The sequence below is a fragment of the Camponotus vicinus genome, unplaced genomic scaffold, assembly GCF_025532165.1.
Source record: "Camponotus vicinus isolate PSW18456_S1 unplaced genomic scaffold, iyCamVici1.0 SCAF_2, whole genome shotgun sequence".
In the NCBI taxonomy this organism is placed as follows: domain Eukaryota; kingdom Metazoa; phylum Arthropoda; class Insecta; order Hymenoptera; family Formicidae; genus Camponotus; species Camponotus vicinus.
The window spans coordinates 25,381,587-25,401,175 of record NW_028141956.1 but is presented as its reverse complement, the minus strand read 5'-3'; the positions used below and the strand labels follow the sequence as shown (position 1 = coordinate 25,401,175).

General features: G+C 39.5%; 1 protein-coding gene across 8 annotated transcripts in view; it reads right to left on the bottom strand.

Moving 5' to 3' along the window:
• Positions 1–2,746: 2,746 nt before the first annotated feature.
• LOC145967216 (Krueppel-like factor 6) overlaps positions 2,747–19,589 on the bottom strand; it is a 325,474-nt gene continuing 308,631 nt past the window's right edge. For all 8 annotated transcript variants that reach the window (XM_083091877.1, XM_083091873.1, XM_083091876.1 and 5 more), the window contains one exon: positions 2,747–12,685. In XM_083091877.1, the coding sequence (XP_082948003.1) occupies positions 12,510–12,685 (176 nt within the window). In that variant the 3' untranslated portion in view covers positions 2,747–12,509. The remainder of the gene's footprint in view (positions 12,686–19,589) is intronic.

Genomic DNA, 19,589 nt, shown 5'->3' with positions numbered 1-19,589 from the left:
GCGATCTTATTAATTTTTGATAGTCCATTTATCTGTAATCATATTAAAAATTTTTGCTTTAACTGGTATAAAAATAAGTTATCAATTAATTACATTATATGTAATGTGATAATAAATAACATAAAGTTTAATTTATTGTATTTTATAATAAATTAATTATATTTATTACTATATGTATTTTATAATAAATTAATTATATATATTACTATAAGAAATTTAATCAATCAGTTTTAATTGACAACTTGGCTTTATATCAGTTCAAACAAAGTTACATTAAAACAATATCCAACGAACGATCGTAAACGAGAGTAAAACGCTTATCTATCGGCGACGTTAATTAAAGCCGATGAAAATTTCTTTCTCGAAGGTTAAATGTAATGAATGAATGTGACCAAAACAGACAAAAAATAGGTTCAACTTGCTCGAAGATATAAGCTATGCCATGTAACTGATCAATCAAATGCCTCGTATCTACTTATTCTTATCTGCTATCTCTCGTACATTCAGATACATAGTCAATGAAAACGATAAAAGTGTAAGAAAAAAAACATAAAGAATAATGAAGTGTAAAAACGATAAAACGTCGTTTTATGGATCAATCAACTGAAAAATGAATATTCTCTTATATATCACCCGAAATAGCTTCGTATCTGAATATATGTCAAAACTTCTATGGAAGAAAGGACACATTATATTATAATTTCTCATAAAACACTTTACGATGACAAAATGCTGTGAACGTCTTTCCGCGACAAACATTGAAGGGAATTATAGCTTTAGAGATAATCTCGCAGTAAAACCAGTCAACCCGTGCCAGGTGTATATAAAACACAAAATAGTCATCTTTCCTCGCGCGTCAATGCGAGAATTATTTACAGCATCGAGATAATGATTTAACGCATTTCAAAATAAATTGTACATCATTGAAAATTGATTCGATAGTAAATATACTTTTTTTACAATTTTTTATTTAAATTAAATTTCCTTTGCCTCGAATGGTTTCGCGAAACTATTACGTTATTGAATACTTACCTGCGTTTTTCTGGCGTCGAGCACTCGCGCCGACGTCTTTAGGAGAAACCGCAGTGGCAATTTATACGAGTGGCCGGCGCGGTTTCGAGAAGGTCCGGGCGCTGCTGAATACGAAGGGACGAATGAAGAAGACGAGACGAAATAGTCGTTCTTTGTTTTTTTTTTTTTCATTTTTTTCAACAGGAACGTACGTTTTATTTTGCACTGAGCAGAAATACAAGCTATTCATGAAAGATGAGGTTACAGCGGCCGCAAGCCTCCCCCCGTATCCTTTCCTCTCCACCCCCGCCCTTCCGCCCTTCGCGCGCATTCACAGAGTCCCTTTCGCTTGCCATCGCACCGCGCAACACCTTCGATTCTCACCCTCCCTCAACCTCCCACGACCACAGCATCACAAATCATCCCCCGATCCCGCACTCCGTCCCTTACCTCCGCCCGAATGTAGAGCAAGATAATAATTATACATGTACATATAATTACATTTGTGCATTATCATAATTTAATAATATACATATAGATGATATATATATTATATCTTAGAAAATAAATATATATATATATTTATATATATTTCAATATCGCGCGTTTATATTCCATCCTCGTGTAATTCTCCTTAAAAAATAACGATATTTAGAGTACGCTACGGTGTGTAATAGAAGAGCCACCAAGAGAGGAAAGAAAAGAATGAAGAGGAATAAAGTGCTGCGAGGCGGGCCCGAGCCGCTCATTTTCTTCTCTCTCGTACACGCGCCTCGTGTCATGCAGCCTTTCGCGCGCATATACTTTCCCGCCTTTTTAATTCATCTAATTTCTCATTCACTCGCGCCATTTCGCTCGTCCGTTTTCACCCTCGCGTACATTTTTTTTCTCTCTCTCTGTCGTTAACGTTCTCCTTCCATCCTCTCTTTCATCTAAAACACTCACTCGCGGCCTGGCTTCCGTTATCTCTTCTCCTCCTCCGCTTGGATACAGGTATTTTCGCGCGATTTTCGAGGCGGGCAGTCATCTGACAATTTTTGCGCGTCGCGATTTACAAGGCAAACGGATCGAAAGGTAGCGATATCTTTGAGTGAAAGGATAGCTAATGCGTAATAGCGTTAATTAGTATACATTAGTTAGCAGACTCGGTACGACTACGGTCGTCGTGGATCAGTGTGAGGGCGATGACTTTCCTAACTGAGGCGACAGCACAGAAAAGTAACAAATGCTTTTATTGAAATTTAGCGATTTTATTTCCACTGCTTATTTCCTCTGCAACATCCTTCTCAACGTTCAGTGCAAAACATCAAATATTTCATGTCACGCACGCATATTTTCTGCACGTTTTAATCGCGCTTGTGAAATGAAAAACAGATTAATCGCTCTATCAAGAATGCGTTTATTAGCGGATGGGCCGGCCCTGACGCTAATTCGTGTCTAATAATAGGAAAGCTCGGGTTTGATTCGAGCAATTTCGCGTCCAGCATCGAATTTACCCTCGTTTGAAGCAACCTCGAGCGAGGTTGCGCGACGCGACGCGAATTTAAGCAGCTCGACCTGCTGTAAATAGTTCGGAGGATTCGTAGTTTTTTTCTTTTTTCTTTCTTTTGTTGAATCGAGTGCAATTCGACAACGTTCATCCGGATCGCGAAATGTATCCCGGATGATGCGCCGGCATCTTTAGCGCAAACACAAGCGCTCTTAAGGAGGACTCTTGAAAGCAAGCTCACTCAAGCACGATGAGAAATTTGTTTATTAATAAATTATTTACAAAGCGCACGGCCGGCCTGGTCGCTCCGATAGCCGAAGAAAAAGCATGCGTTTTTTCGATAACGCAAAAATCTCTATAGGCGGACAACAATTATAAATCGACGAAACGTAGCGCGCTCGCGCGAGTGAGGGATGTCTTGGGTAACATTCGTTATAATCGATCCTCTTGCGAGTCGCGAGACGTGGGAAATTTTCGCGCGCGCCAAGAAAGATGGCCTCTGGAGAAAATAATAAAAATAAAATGTCCATCCTCGCGCGCGCGTTTTTATTTTTATTTATTTATTTATTTTTCGCTCGAAATCACCGCCATCCCATCTCTTGCGTCAAAAGATCGTCGCTCACTCCGCGCGCGCGCTTCATCGACTATTCAGCGATTCGTGCACACATCGAATTAAAGACTCAATCGCAAATTGTAGGCAGAGAGGAACGCTCGCCGATGTGGCGCGTAGCGTCCTCCGCTCTACGCTTAATTATACAAAATATAATTAGTTAACCAATCAATCGTAATATGTATACATGATAACACTACAAATAATCTACGTGCTAAACATTTAAACTTAGACGGCATCCTCTGCTTTTTGTACAATCGACGATAGAAAAGAAAGAACAAGATGCGTACCTTAATAATTATAATTATAATATATATAATTAACATTAATAATAATATTAACCGCAGCGTCATTAATATAAAGATAATATGTAATAAAGACTCTGTGTATATATATAGTAAATAATTTATATAAAAATTCTGGCGAATATACTAAGAAATCGCACAAAGTTTGATTCTCGCGTCACGCAGTTTCTACACATTTGGCGCGCATACATACACATATACACATATACGCAAGCAATTACATACAATTGGTTGTTCTCTTTCGTTTTGTACATCTTTTACGCTCGCACTCTCATTCGCACACTCGTTTTCGCATTCGCGCATTCCTCTCTATCTTGTCGCGTGTAACTCTCTCGCCAGACAGTTTCGCGAACCATCGCACCAAAGCTTCGCTAACACTTGCTAATCTCTCCTTCGCGTCGCTTTCCTGTTCTCCATCGAGTGCGAAAGCAATCTAAGGAATCGAAAAAGAGAAAAAGAAAAAAAAAGTGACGCTTGACGTACGCGCGGGACGAGCTCGTACGCATTTCAAAGACCTTCGACTTTAAATACGGGGTGTCATTCAGCATCGAGCATAGTGGATAAGGATGAAACTCGTCAATTTAGCAATAGACAATCCTGGGGCTGAAGGGAAGCGAAAATTCCAAAGATGGCCAGAATATGAGGCGTCGCCTCGAATGACACGATTTTTATTCTCGCAATATGCATACGCATCAGATGTGAAAATGTCGCAGAGCGACTCATCCTGCAAGCAGGCAGAGAAAGGAGTAAAAGAGTCAAGTCACTATGCATCGCGAATCTACCCGTCTTTTTGGACTTGAGTGACGTTATTCTCGGGATCCTCGCACATGGTCGCATCCTGCGCGGTATCTACGTGTTCACGTTTCTTCCTTTCACGTGATCAAGGATCAATTATCCTGACTTTGCGAAGAATTCGTCGGAGTAAATCGCGCGTCTCGCGCGCTTTGCCTGTGAGAATTTGATAGGACGGTTCCCATAAATACTAGTTAAAGTCAACTGGGATTCGACGCAGACTCTCCATCCTTTTTTAGTCGCGTGTCTCTCTAGAAAGAAATAAAGAATCAGTTAATTTCCCATTTAACCCTCGCCACAGAATCGATTGAACTTGAATTAACTTTAACGAATATTTATGACTACGCAACCCGTGAAAAATTCGGAAATTCGGACGATCGCGTGCCGATTCCCTTTTAAGCTCGTGTCTATCCTTGTCGTTTGTTGCACTTTCCTTTCATTTTGCAGTCTTGTCAATTATACTTTTCCTCATCCGAATTGATGAACCGCTCTTCGAAACCGGCAAATAGGCCTACGTATAGCGTAATTAGGCGGGAGCGGAAAGTTGATCATTCCCCATGTTTCCTTCACTCTTCCGTCCACGAGGCGTTCGCTTATTTACGGCGGAACGTTCGACAGGGCTCGACGCTTTCGTCTTTCTTCTCTCTCCCTTTTTCTCCTCATCTCACCCCTTTATATCTTTTTTTTTCTAACTACCAGCCATAATATCCTAACAAAGTACTCTAATATACATTTACATATATATATATATTTATTTATTTATTTTTATATAATAGCCGATACACAAATATCACATGTGATCACCTACTACGCTCGTTATACGAGCTCGCTACACCTTGTACAAAACGTCGAGTCTTCGAAGTAAACCAGCGCGTCTCGACTTTTGGTAGTCGCGGCAAGTGGTTAGTCTCAACTTTGAAAAGATGTCTCTTTCTCTTTCTTTCTCTCTCTTTCTCTTATACGTATTTTTTCAATCTTTTTTTTTACGTAGTTTCTGCGTAGTTTGTCGCCGAAAACAGTCAGGTTTCTAGAATCGTATACAATACACGTGTCGCGTTCATTCTCGTTTTGCTCGATGTTTGCGCGCGACCATCGACTTTCTTTCGCTGATAGATCTATATACTTTGTAGCGCACGGAATAAGTTACTAAATTTTAAGAAAACATATAATCATGTATATATATATATATATATATATCTCTTTCGATGGGTAGAGTATTTGGTAGACAGATTTAAGCTCCTGGCGCGTGCACGATATTATGCACAGCCACGTAGACGCATCTCCCACGTTGCAATCGATACGTACGAACGACTCGTGACGGGAAGCGTGTTTACGCAGTGCCATATGGGATATGAGAGCGAATATTTTTCAAGAGCGGTGGGAAGCGATTAAGAAAGTCCCTGCATCGGTTTTGGACAGCCCCAAGAAATGCAAAACGATGCTCGTTTTCAACAAGATGATCGATGATCATTCGACTTTTCGAGGATGACAATGAAATATTCGCATAGAGCAAAGAGCGCGACATCGCATGGAAAGCTGATCATTTACTGATAATGATTACATACTTGAATGTACACGGGTTTTCATTAGAGTAATTATTGATGATGTTTCTTTCGTTGTTGTATCCCTTATACTGATAGACAAGTAAACGATACTAAACGATATAGATGGTTATCATTTTGAAGCATCGAAAAAATAACGGCGAGAAGAAGAACAGGAAGAAGAAGAAGAAGAAATGACGCCGAGAGAAAAGAGCGACAACCGTGCAAGCGCGTTCCTTAATTTTAATTTTATACTTGAATGGCAAAAAAGCTGCGATTATAAGAATTGTTATCGCTTCACATCTCACACTCATTTTTCTTTCGTACTCCCTTTCTCTTTCTTTCACTCGCATCTTTTTTTTTTGTTCGTGTGTTTTGTTTCGTAATATAAAATACTCCCTTAATCATTCTTGTCCACGTTTCTCCGCGTTCGGGATTACATGTAAGAAATCACATTATCATAATACGTTAATATGCACAGTTATATAAATAGAAATGTATATACGTAACGAGGTACAGAATTCTGGAAAAATGATTTTTGCCGACTTGCATTTGCTCCTCACTTTCCCTGCAATTTTTCCTCCTCCATTTCTCTTTTTCTCTGCTCTGTCACTCTCTCAAAAATCATTCCTATCGTGCCTGTTCGCACCTTATCGTTCACTTGACTTTTTATTACACGTGTGTTACGTATGCACGCACTCGATTTACATACATACACGAAGAAACGTTAATAATCATCAGTAGTAAATTTCGGCTAAAACATAGAACGCCGTCGCATGCCTGTATAAAATCCCTAAAAATGCTATCCTACCATGAATAATGTTGTTGAATGACATTAGTGAGACTGTACGATGACTGTCTGTTGACTCATTTTTTTCCGTTTTCACTTTGATGCTCGATACCTCATCGCGAAAAAAAATTTCACCCCCGACAAGACGTCAGTTATTAATCGCGCCATTTTTTTCTCATCGTCTTTATAAATATCAGGATTCTCGATTCGTAAAGGAGGAAATCCAATTTTCGCGATGATCGAAAACGATCGCACGAGCGAGGCACGAGAATCGTATGTTGACCGAAATCATTTTCCTTCTTGTAGGCCCCGAGATAATCGTCTGCCTATTGGAATGCGTGTCTACTGATTGGCTGTGTCTTATGTAAGATGTATGTTTTTTTAAAGGAATCCACATTTACGTATCTCTTTTACTCTTCCCACTTTCGACTTTTCTCATTATCTCCTATTTATCTTGCCCCCTCCCTCTTCCCTCCCCCGCTCCTCTCTGCTTTCCCTCAATTTCGTATTTAGATTAGAACGGGTGTATTCGACCGTCTATGGATTTGTTCATTATTTCGGGCCTCGTGTTATCTTGTGTATCTGTACATGCGTTAGACAACTTTTAGAAATATAGGTATGTCAGTATATATATCGCAGTTTAGAAAAAATGTATCTCAGAATTAATTAACTGTAAGTTGCACCTGTATCTGAGTATTTCGTAACGAGCGAGTACTGTGTTGTATGCGTTTGTATTATGTATGTGTATGTGTGCATCATGTACATGAAATAGAGACACGGAAAAGGACGGACGCCTCTTAATATACTGCGCCCTTGATTTTGTTTGTTTATTTAACTCGTTGCACGATTTTTACAAGTCTTTAAATGCCAAAGGTCACTTTTTAAAAATATAAGTTATATCATCTTTATCTTTTCCCGTTAATCTTTCGCTCTCGCGTGTCTTGTCTCTCTTTCTCTCGTATTTTTACTCTCATTCACTTCTATTTCTCATACACTTTCATTCTAGTTCATTCACATATTGCCACTTGTGCTTCTATTTACTCACTTGCATCATTATTTCTCTTTCTCTCTTTTTCTTTCTTTCTCAAGTTTTTTTCTCTACCTTTCTTTCTTTTATCTCCCTTTCTCGCTGTTCTCTTCTTAAGTCTTTTTTTCATAAAATCCTTATATCAGTATTAATAGTAATCATTTTCATTACCTATTTAACTCTTTTCTAACGAGGAAATTCCCCAAAAATAATATTAGTTCTATCAGTTATCAGTGTAGCATTTTGAATACGTATTTGGCAATACATGACGTCTGCGATGCACGTGTAAATGAAAAAAAATGTCTGAGAAATTTAATATAATTCAATATAATATAATATATTTTTGATATAAGAAACGATAGAAGAAAAGAAGATATAATTCTTAAATAAAATGGGAATAAAAATATTTCTCATGTAGAAAAGCTGTAGGAAGGGTAAAAAAAAAAAAAGAAAAATGTTTAAATAAGAAAGAAAATGCATGAAATTGTCGCAATAAGTAAAACTATAGCAGACGTCTTGAATTGCGACAAATCTTCTTCTTTCTCGTAACTTTATATAGTAATAACATCAAATTCCTTTTCTTTCCTCCTTCGCTCCTATGGGGATAAGTGCTTCGAAATTTACGTGGTTACATCTACCGTCGCGCTCGTCGCAGTGCCCTGTTACCGCGAGTATTTGTTATTTATTATTAACATTATTATTAAAAGGGAGCTCCTTACATATCTTTCTCAGTACGCATTCCCGTTCAGCTCATTCTCCGCGTTCAATTCTCCGGGGACGTTTATTATACAAATTTTTGCGAGACTCGAGACCGATGTCGCTCATTCGTTTCATCAATAATCTCTTTTTCGATTCATTTTTTTTTCACATAAAAGCTAATCTAGCACGAATCGCGCAACATTTTTCACGTTTACTCCATCATTTTCTCTTCCATTCTCTCTCTCTCTCTATCTTTCAAATTATTACTTTCTCGCATTCTTTCTTCCTTTTTAAAATCGTATAATTTACAATTACTATACAACATGACTGAAAATATCTTAGACCACGATAATACAATTATAATCGTACTGTTTTTTAATTTTTTTTAATTACCACTTAATTTTATATATATATGTATGCTTTTATTTTTTTATTCTTTAGTATTCATCTTGTTTTTCTTGTACGCAAGTATCATAAAACACTTATGTTCAGTTATCGTACCGCGTACAACGATACTGCTTCTCCTAAGGTTTCTTAGAGTTTTCTTAGATACTTATACTACCTATGTATATAACCATCTACCTACATATATATATATAATACTCTCTCTATCCGTCTCAAGCACTCTTGGGCGCACACGCTCTATTTCCGTTCGTCAATCTATTTATCTGTCTATCTAAGTGCCTATCTAACGATTTATCTATCCATCTACCTAGCTAAACGTCTAACTACTTTTTTTATTCAAAGTATTCGCGCTTCTGCCTTCTCGTTTCTCGTCAATTACTCACGCAATTGCACGCGGCTTTATTTCCAATCTCGTTTTAAAACGACATTTCGCACCGTTCGCTTAGCGATATACATGATTTACAGAGCTCGTTGGTCGCCTCGATTGGAAACACTCGTTCCGACGATAAAAATCTTTCCGGTTAGAGTCTTGTCTTTCACGGTATCAATTCTCGTCCGTACCTTTTCCACTACGCCTAAATACGAACCTAAGTGCACGAGTCTGAGAGCAAATTATACATGCGTGGACTCTGACTCTAACAAGTCGCCGTAACGGCAATTATCTTCCGTTATTTTTGCTCCAGCGGCCGGTATGGAATTTAACGAGAGGCCGTCGAGGTCAAAGACGAGACTTTGCATCTTTTACGCGCGGTAATTTCTTTTCTTCTTGTACTATGTGTACTTTTAATTACATCTTGCCCGTCAGAAAAAAAGATCGGGGGTGGGGGGCCGGGGTAGGGGGGATGTCGCGAACGCGACGACGACCACGGTATCCGAATATATCTATCAAAAAGACGTCTGGCTTCATGACCGTTATATCCTAAAATTGTAAATGTGCTACATATATATATATATGTATATATATATATATATATTTATTTATTTATAATTAATCGTGAACAATGGTAACAAATAATAAAACATTGAAAAAATTGCACGATATACAAACTTAGTGTCCTGCTCGTCTCCTCCTTTGGATTCCTTGCCTTTCAGGTTTGGAATATCCGTGGAAAAAAATACACACGCACGTACACACAACCTTTACACGCAAATATACGTATGCACGCACGCATCGACGACTCACGCATACATGACACAGCCACACTCGCATGCACATGCATTCGCACGAACCGTGCCGACACTCCGTCAGTCGGGCTTACTCAGTAGGTACGGTATCTTTAGGTTCTACGTGCGTTATTAATTAATTTATTTGGCCACTGAACATTTAAAATTTAGTTATTTTCATTTCTCATCTTCCCTATTTTGCCTCTTACATCAGGTAAAATTAGTCTTCTTGAAGTTATCTCCTTCTCTTTACTTTTTTTTCTTTTTGATGAGTGCACGTCGCAATGATCTCAATATTTTTCGTGTTTTTTCTCTTTCAACATCGTCGCCGAAATATTAGATTGCGCGAGATATATCGTAAATATCGTAATATCGGGACCTTTCAAATCGATGACGAGCGAGACGAGCAATCTCCTGCTGACGATCGTATCTTGTAGAACAACGCGCTCGCGGATACAACGATAAAATGATAAATACAAGGATAAATGTAAATTTCTCTGGTAAGAGCCAATGAGGATGATAGTGAGTAATTTCAAGGAAAATTAATTTTTCCATTGAAACTGATTAATTGTACACATTTTTTCCGGTGCAATACCAAGTAATCTGATAAATCTCAAATCGAGATTCTATTTTAATAAATCTTCTTGATTTTCTTCTAAAGCATAGGCGAGAAAAATATTGAAAGGTGAAGTTGAAAAAATTTATCCTGTGAACAACTAATCAGTTTCAATAAAAAATTAATTTTCCTTGAAACCGTCATTACCATTCACGATTGGTTCTTAATCTTAAAAATTTAATATTTCCTTGAGAGTCCACTAATTTCTTAATTGACAAAATGATAAAATCTACTGTCAATTATACACGAGACAGGAAATCACTCGTGAAACGTTCGGCTGCGTGAAAAATGCACGAAAATCTCATGTGGATTATACTGTCTGTATATATTTTCTTATCTACATGATTTCAATGAGTATATGACAAGAATATTAAAAAATATATATATTTATATATATTTGTATTTTTTCCGCTAAGTTCTTCATGATGATTGTTTCGACAAATGATTCCCCTACTCGAGCATGTTTCACATAATGTTGCAGCCAAGGAAATTTACGAAATAAACGAAAAGGTCTTTCTATAAAAGCATGCAAAAATTTCGAGAAAAAATATCTTACGTTTCTTATAAAAATAAAAAGCGTCAACAATAATTACCTAAAAATAACTATAATTACCTGAAAGCTGAAGTCGGCATTTAATGCAAATCAGCTGTAAGCTATAGTTCTAAGCGAAACAATTGGATCTCGCGTTCGTAAGCTTCGTTGCAAGCGGACTGTATGGTAGCGCGATAGAATCGGCGGCGAGCCACGTTGTAATTCGCACTGTAAATTCAGGATTAGCACCTGGCGCGGCAAATCCCGTTGCCGTCGAAACTGGTCGAAATCACGTATTCAATTACCACGCGTCGCGTCCGCCACGACTCTCCGCTGCGTGCGATTTCGAGAGATCGCCGACGAGTCCCGCGAGTGTCGCGTGCGCGCTTGATTTTAGCCGCGGGTAGCTACGCGCGGGGCTTCTGAAAGAGAAAAGCAAGAGAAAGGAAATAACATTTGGCACCGACAGTCTCTGCATTATTGTCCTCGCGAAATCTACGTTTTTTTTCTCTATAGTTTTTAGCGTACGCGCGACGCGACACTCGCAATCCTGCGACGATCGTCGACTCGATCGTTTTGGAAAAGGCAAACGATTTGTGGTGTAGGAGCGTATCTTTTATTTAACATTACAATTTTCATTCACGAATGAGTATCCGTCCGCTAGTGCGCGCTGTGGCAACGATTTGAGGCTCGGCGAAAGTTTGTTAGGCTCCCTCCGGTCAGCTTCCCGTTTTCTCGTTTTCCAAGACCCCCGATTTTGTGAAGACGCAGCTTGAAATCCTCGACAGTAGCGCTGATCTTAGAATGTAACGAATTGGCAGTGATTGACGTCTCTCGCGCGAGACTCCCCGGGCAACTCTTTGTTCAGCTACTCCCTTCATCGAGGGCCTCCCCTTGTATTGCAGTCTCTTTGTTGGATCGTTGCTGGCCGTCGCGATGCTTTGGTCTCCTCAAATTCGCGGGAATTCGAGAGGCCGAAGCTTCGTGCCATTCCTTTGGCCCTTAAAGATGAACATCATTGATCGCTCGTTTCTTTAACCTTTCGTTCTTATACGTTAGCACTTTGAAAACGTCGTTATACACGCGATTCTTTGGACTTCGATAAGGTGACGTTTTTAAGCACGCCGATTGCTGGTCAGATTTTCTTCCGAATTGTTTCCATGGCTCGTTTTAGACACGATCTTGAACTTTAATTACCTCTAAACGGCGTCTCGCGGATCATCGATTTCCTCAATAGTAATTTTCGAGGACCAATTTTCATCAATGATAGAGTCTGACGTCTTGTTGCGATCACCCAACTGCAGTTAGCTTTGCAGACTTTCTTGATGTTTGTTCGTCAAGTTTAGATATTCGACGGTCAATTTCTTTCTCTCTATTTGCAGCGTGCTATTAGGTGATCCCGGAAGATGCTAGATTGCATAAATCCTCGCGTAGATGTCAAAGATTTCCGCGATTTTCACGAGAAACAAGTCCCGATAGTCCCGACTGCGGGTGACGCGCGGTTGGAACCGTTCGCGGAAACGATTGATTACACGTGTCTCTTCATGTGGAGAGCTAGATGATCGCTGCGGGAGAAGCATCGGTCGCAGTGCCGACATTTGAACGGTTTCGCTCCGGTGTGCTTGCGGTAATGGCGCGTCAATTCGTCCGAACGCGCAAATCGCCACTCGCAACCCACCCAGCTGCACTTGTATGGCTTCTCTCCTGAAACAGAGGGAAGAAAAACCACGTCAACGAATCTGGTAGAACGCTTAATCCTCCGGGCAGTCGCGCGGAAATAACGAAATTGGAGTATGCGTCCGCTATAAAATTGTAATTTTTGCAGAATTAAAATAAAAATTGGCCCCAATAATAATAATTAAAAAGAAAGAATATTCTTCCTCAAAGAAAGAATATTCTTCCTTGCGCTCCAATTACCGTACCTTACTGGCTCTTATTTTTTAATTTTTAATTAATTTTCTAATTCTTGTAGAAAATGCTTTCATATTCAAGATGAGGCGGAAGTAAACAGATGCAATTTCGATCATAAGTATAACAGGCAATTTTTAATATCTTTACAGAATCTTTAATAAAATAATTTTGCGTAAAATATAACAAATAAGACGATCATAAAAAATAGAATGACTATTATTATATTTTTAACAAGACTCAAAAATTTAATAACGATATGTGTGCGCGTATTAAGCTTGATATTTACATTACAAGTGCGAAAATATCATTTAATTAGAGCTATTAAAATTAAAATTATAAAAAAATGATACTGGAAAAATTAAGATACGTTTTGAATTTTAAGAAAAAATATTCTATATTCAAATTTATGTTTTATAAATTTATAATTTATGGCAAATACGTAAAATCCTCTTTGGATTACATTATTTTTGATTCCAAAACAATTATCGTATATCATTCTGTGAAACGTTACCATATCTGCCATAAATCACATGTATTTAGTTGCGACAAACAGCCATTGTCAATCGGCAGTTTGCGCAGAGCATAATGCTGGATAATGCCCATTTGCACAGAGATAAGCGGAACCGCGGAGTATCGGTTCTCTACTTGAGAAAGCTCGTTCGTTCAATATTATGATCCGAGTGCCTTCCTTGATCGCAGGATAGTAAGCGTGTAACGCGATAGGCGCAAGCTTGCAAAGCAAATGTGATTCAATAGATTTCCGCGGGATGATACGAGAATTGGACGTTATTATTCTCCTAAACAGGCCCTCAAAGGAGACGAGTAGTATCTAACATCGTTAACTGCGAAGCGCGCCAGGACGATAGGAATTCATGTTCAACAATAGCAGTGACATGTTGCGCGAACAAATCCATTCCCGCATTCGCGAATCCGAGATAATCTCCTGGGATTGTCGTGCGGCGATTAAACGCGGTTCAAAAAAAAAAACCGTGAGACCCTGAAATATATATTTGTTGATCAATTGACACATGAGAGTCTTTTATGGAAAATCGCACGTTAAGACGGCAGACGTTGCTGCACGTCGGGCTAAAGGAGAGACCGCGCGTTATTAAGTCCGTAAATAATCCATTCCGTAATATGGAAGGTGGCTGACGTTGATGAGGCTACGGCGGAGAAGAGACAATGCGAGGTCACCACCTGTGGCGCGACGTTAGCGAGATTAACAAGCTGAGGGAGTCTGCGGCGCGGAAAGAGAAGCAGCGGCTTGCGGTGGGAGTGGAATCGGAGACCGCTGGAACGAACGACTGCGAACCCCGTACTCGCTAAATCGCACCCCCTCAGACAGAAGGTGGCTAGCATGACATAACGCGACTCGCAGTGGCGAATGATTGCCCATACATCGTAGCATTTCCTCTCAATTTTTTGTCCATCAATCAGATTCTTGCAAATTACAATTGAAAAGCAATTTAAATCAACTTTACCCTGTTCATGTCGTGTCTCGAAATAGAAAGATAAGTTTCGAAAAGCATTTGCGTAACAAAAGGTTTGTAGACTTATTCTAATAAGCAAAAAAGTAGATTATCTTTGTTTAATAAATCTTAAGGGATAATGAGAAAAATTATGGCTCGCGTAGAGGGCTTTGTCTCGTTGATTTAGATTTTCAGAGTGTCCGCGCAGACGTGTCTCTTGTCGCGATCTAGATACGTCGGTTCTAAAGTACTTTGAGTTCACGCTGAAATACGATCTTCTATTATTTTTGTCAAGGTACGAAATTTGTCGGGCATATCCGACTGCATCTAGGAACTGATGCGCGAGTATATTTCACAACACCGCCGTCGAGATAAAAGTAATACAAATGTGTGTATAAAACCCCGGAGAGAAGCGTTTAACACGTCGCCCTCCCGCTGCTTTCATAAATCCGAAAAAGAGGCGGAATCCTCGTTTCTACAAAGTGCTGTTTTTACCATTGCCATGTCTGTTTGCGAGTTTGCGCAAAAGGCACAATTGTAATTTAAATGTAGTGTTTTCTCATTCGTATAACGCGCCGCGTCTGAGAAGTAAATGTAACAGATTACATCGCGCGAAATTGCGTTAATTTCAGTTTTGACGAGGGTACCTTTTTTTGATCGATATGCTAATTAAGAAAGAATTAAAATATATATCAAATTTCACATAAAAACAATACTGATTACACATTCGTTAATATATACATAATATTATTTCTCAATCGTTGATATATTACTCATGACAGATGTTACATTTTATAAAAAATATATAAATAATTCAAAAAATTTCTCTAGATTTTTATTTACGTAATACTCTCAATCAGCAATAAATGCAAAATTATTCCAAGTATCACATATATAATTATAAGTCTTATCTATTTATAAAACCATATTCATAAAAAGAGCTATCAAATTCCCCAGAATGTATACCTTTCTTCGACAATCACAATGCCTAGCATAGTCGCAATGCAACTGACATTTTCTTGCTAAACTGTTTCAGGAGGAGGAAGCGAGCGGGAAAAAATTTACATCATTTCGGTCTCTCTCAAAGTTGTTTCGAGGGGAGGAGAGGGGACCCTCTCTTTTCTACAGAGTTTCTCATCCCCGGTGAGAGGTGACGACGACAAATCCAGTCGAGACGTGGTGACGCATAACCAAATCCATTCTCCTTCTTCTCCACCACTTGCATCCACTCCCGACTGGCTGTTACCGGCGCCCACGCCAACGACACCCAACATTTCGGAAGGCCACGACTCTCCGGAAAATACGGCACACGTATTTGACGTACTTCACATCGTTCATCCGTCCCTCAACCCTTGCGTCTCGAGAGAACCATCCCCGAATACCCAACCACTTCCTCTGCCCACTCTGTCCTCCGCAGCCGGTTAGAGAAATGGCGACACGAATGTGCCCGGATCCCTTCGCGAGGGCGAGAATTGCGGACTCGCGTTGGAAGAAAATTCCAGGGGCGATAAGGATAAACGCGACGGAGTGGAAGGGTGCCGGGTGGCGCATGTATTACAAGCGCCCTGGTTGGCGAAGAGAAAAATTGTCACCGACTCCACCGACTATTGGATCGCCGCGACGAGAAAAGAATACTCGCTTCCACTAAGTTTCAGGAGACGTCGATGCCCGGTGCATGTGCAGCGTGTTTATCCATACTGAATTCCCGTGTGTTCTCTATGTAAGTATTTATCATAATTATTTACACACATTTGAGTAAGTAAGCAAAGACGATACAATTATCATTAGCCATTATTATCCTTCTTAGCTGTTAAAGTCATGTAATTAGCAATTTTATATTAATTTTATTCCAACGAACCATCGAGATTTTTGTGAATTTTCATTACACATTGAAAATGCATTCTCGAAAGTTACAATCGTCAGTGTACGATAGCACGAAGGGTTAACGATTTCAATCGAGAGGTCATCGAGAGTCCGGGGGGAGAGAACAAACGCGAATGCGAGCTACGTACGCTCGTACTCTCTCGCGGAGATAATGCAATTTTTTAAAAATCTCGTGCGGCTACGTGCGCGCCTAATGTTCGATTCCACGGGCGGAATTGAATTTTGCGTAGCCATGGCGACCATGGCGTAACGCTTTACATGACCGCGGGCGTTATCGCGAACGCGTGCCTCATCCGGCTCCGGTCCATTCGACGCGCATGAGCACATCACGGCACGGGGTTGTCCGTGTCGGAGGTGCACGCGAAACGACATGTACGTGCAGCGGGCATTGCGCATTTTATCGCCGCATAATGGCCTCCCGGCGGTTCGTTACCACCTACGTAATAAAGCCATATTAAACAAGACGGCTTAACGCGTTAACCCCCTCCCTCCCCCTCTCTCTTTCCCCATCCCTTCCTCTCCCACCGTTCGCCCTTTCCGTCCCACCGTCGATCCTCCTTCTCATCCCTTTCGCCGACAACGAACGTTGCTAAACGACGGAAAACCACCCTCGCACCCTCTAGTTCCAGCACCGTTCTAAATATTTTTAAGCGCGCATCAGGACGCATTTACCCTCCGAGAATTATCTTTCTTTCCTCCCTCTTTGCGTCGATAGTGTGGAGATAAATTTGCGGAAATTCGTTCCTACAGAGGAAGAAAATTGCGCGTTGCGAATATATTGATTCAGGCCTCATTTTGCGAATACGAATTTCACGTTTCAGTTCTTTGAATATTGCTGGTATGTCCTGTTCAATTTGAGAAAAATAAATAAAGATAGAAAGCTCCTAAAAAAGTAGATCATATTAAATAATAAATATATTAAGTAACTAAAATATTAAATAATTGATTTTTTTTAATAATTATCTATAGAAAATATAAGATACTTTTTTATACATATAGTTTAAATTGTTATGTACGAGTGGAGGAATGAATTTTTGAATATTCGAATTACGACACGAGAAAAAAATTACAGAAATTGTTTTATAAAATAATCTTTTATATTATTATTACAAAGGCTATTCTCTACCACGGTAAAGCTTGTCGGTAAACATTCTCATGCGTCAAATATTAAGTCATTAATTTACGCTGGCATAATAATAATAGATTTAGACGCGTTGTGATTTCAGCCGTTTGCATGACGCGTTATACATGAGCCCTGCGAAACTAATGCGATTACTTTATACTTTGCGGCAAACGCATAATATATTAGACATTGTTTATTATATGAATATCGCGTTAAAATAACTTACAGTTTCGATCAACGAAGCATACATATCAGAAATCCACTGAAACGGGGCATAATGCAATTACGATCGACCCTCGAAGAGGTCGTTTCGCCTCGTTTTGATGAGTGTATTTCGCATGCGATTTAAGCGAAATTGTTATTGCATAGAGAACAATGCACGCTTCGGTAATCCGCGTTTTATTATCGCATAATGACCCGGCCGTTGTCGAGTGCTTTTGCGTAATAGAGCGGTATTAAACAAGACGACTTAACTCCGTTAAAATACCCCTGACGCATTCTTTTCATCCCTTTCTCATCCGCTAGACAAGATATAAATGACAATGCACCTCTGCTTGGCATTCTTAATAACCTCGATGATTGAATCATTGAGATATCAAAGCAAAATTATTATGCGTATCAATATAAATTTTATTAATTGCAATTAATTTATAATATAAAATATTAATTTAATTAAATCGAAAACTATTTATTATTTTAAATTTTCTCCTAAACTCATCCGCTAAATAAGATATAAATGACAGCTTTGATTGATATCTTTAATGGCTTTGATAATTAAAAATCAATAATCATTGAGATATCAAAATAATTCTAAATTAATATTTATATTAAATTAAATTTTATTAATTGCGAATAATTCACAATATAAAATATCAATCTATTTAGATTAGAAATCAGTTACTCGTGTCCATTACTGGTAACGATTGAAAAAATGTTTTTCTGTAAATAACAAGCTTCATGTGTATAAAAATTTCAAACTTTATATGCAATATTAATTTGAAGTCCAACACTTGAATAGCCCGAGCACGTTACCGCTCTCTTCTCAATAAGCTGTTATTTCGCAAGGAAAAGGCTGTCAGAAAACATGTAAAAATATCAGGCTTTACCTTTGCATGTAAACGAGCTGGAATACCGAATCGTCCTAAGGCTAAAAACGCGGCACGCTCGCGCCCTCGTGAATAACGAAGTTAGCATTGTCGCGCCTTATACGGTATGCCGGAGCGTTCTTTCCGGCGGAAGGGCGATTTTTCTATGTCCTCCCTCTGCCAAGGACGACGACGTTACAGCGACGGGGGTCCGGGCGGCGGGTCGGTATTGCGTCGATATGTCAGTCCGTCCTGGCAACGTGTGCTCGTCGTCTTTGCATTTTATTAAGTCCGCCGTCGGCGAGGATGTATAGGGTACCTTCCGTCATGTCGCCGAGGGATAGGACAACCGGAATTTATGGGCGAGGATTCCGCCCAGAGTCCGCCTTTTACATCCGAGGACATTTTGCGCGAAAACGTTTCGGCGAATAGCGCGCGTCTAATACCGGAGGCCATCGCGAGCACCCGCGTGACGGATCGCTCGAGGGACGGCCGACTCGAAATTTTTCCTCAAGGATCCTGGAAAGCTCACCGAGTCGCGGCAAGCGTTACTTTGCCGCAATGCTTATCGTCGGTGACTTGGTTCAGGAATATGTATGCACATGCAAAACGTGCCGTTACACTCGCAAACGATCGACGATCGGCGATCGATCTACTTCCGGCTCGAATTGATGCCGTAGAGAACGCAGAATTCCACCCTTGAGATTTTCGCATTCGTGAGAAATAACTTGGTTGCTTTGAACGATTATGGAAAATCGATGATTGTGGAAAGTTGACTTTTTGCGTTACAGGGATCAAAAGGAATAAAAATAAATTACATGATGAATTTTTTTTTCAAAATAAATGCGATTCAGTCTAGTACAGTCTCGTTGCAGGAATTGCCAGATTACGAGTACATTTCTCGTCTATTCTTGCGTATTCAAAATTATTAACATGTCGATATGTGCGCTTCATCGATCTTGCAAACAATGGCTTTTGAGCGAATAAATTTCCCATTTTCTTTTCTCGGAATTTTAGTTTTAGAGAAAAATATACGTTGAAAACTTATCTTTTTAGAACGAGACGCGATCGTCATCGCGAAAGCAAGAAAGAAAGGGGAACGCTTTCTTCGGAGAAATATCGTGCGCTATAAAAGA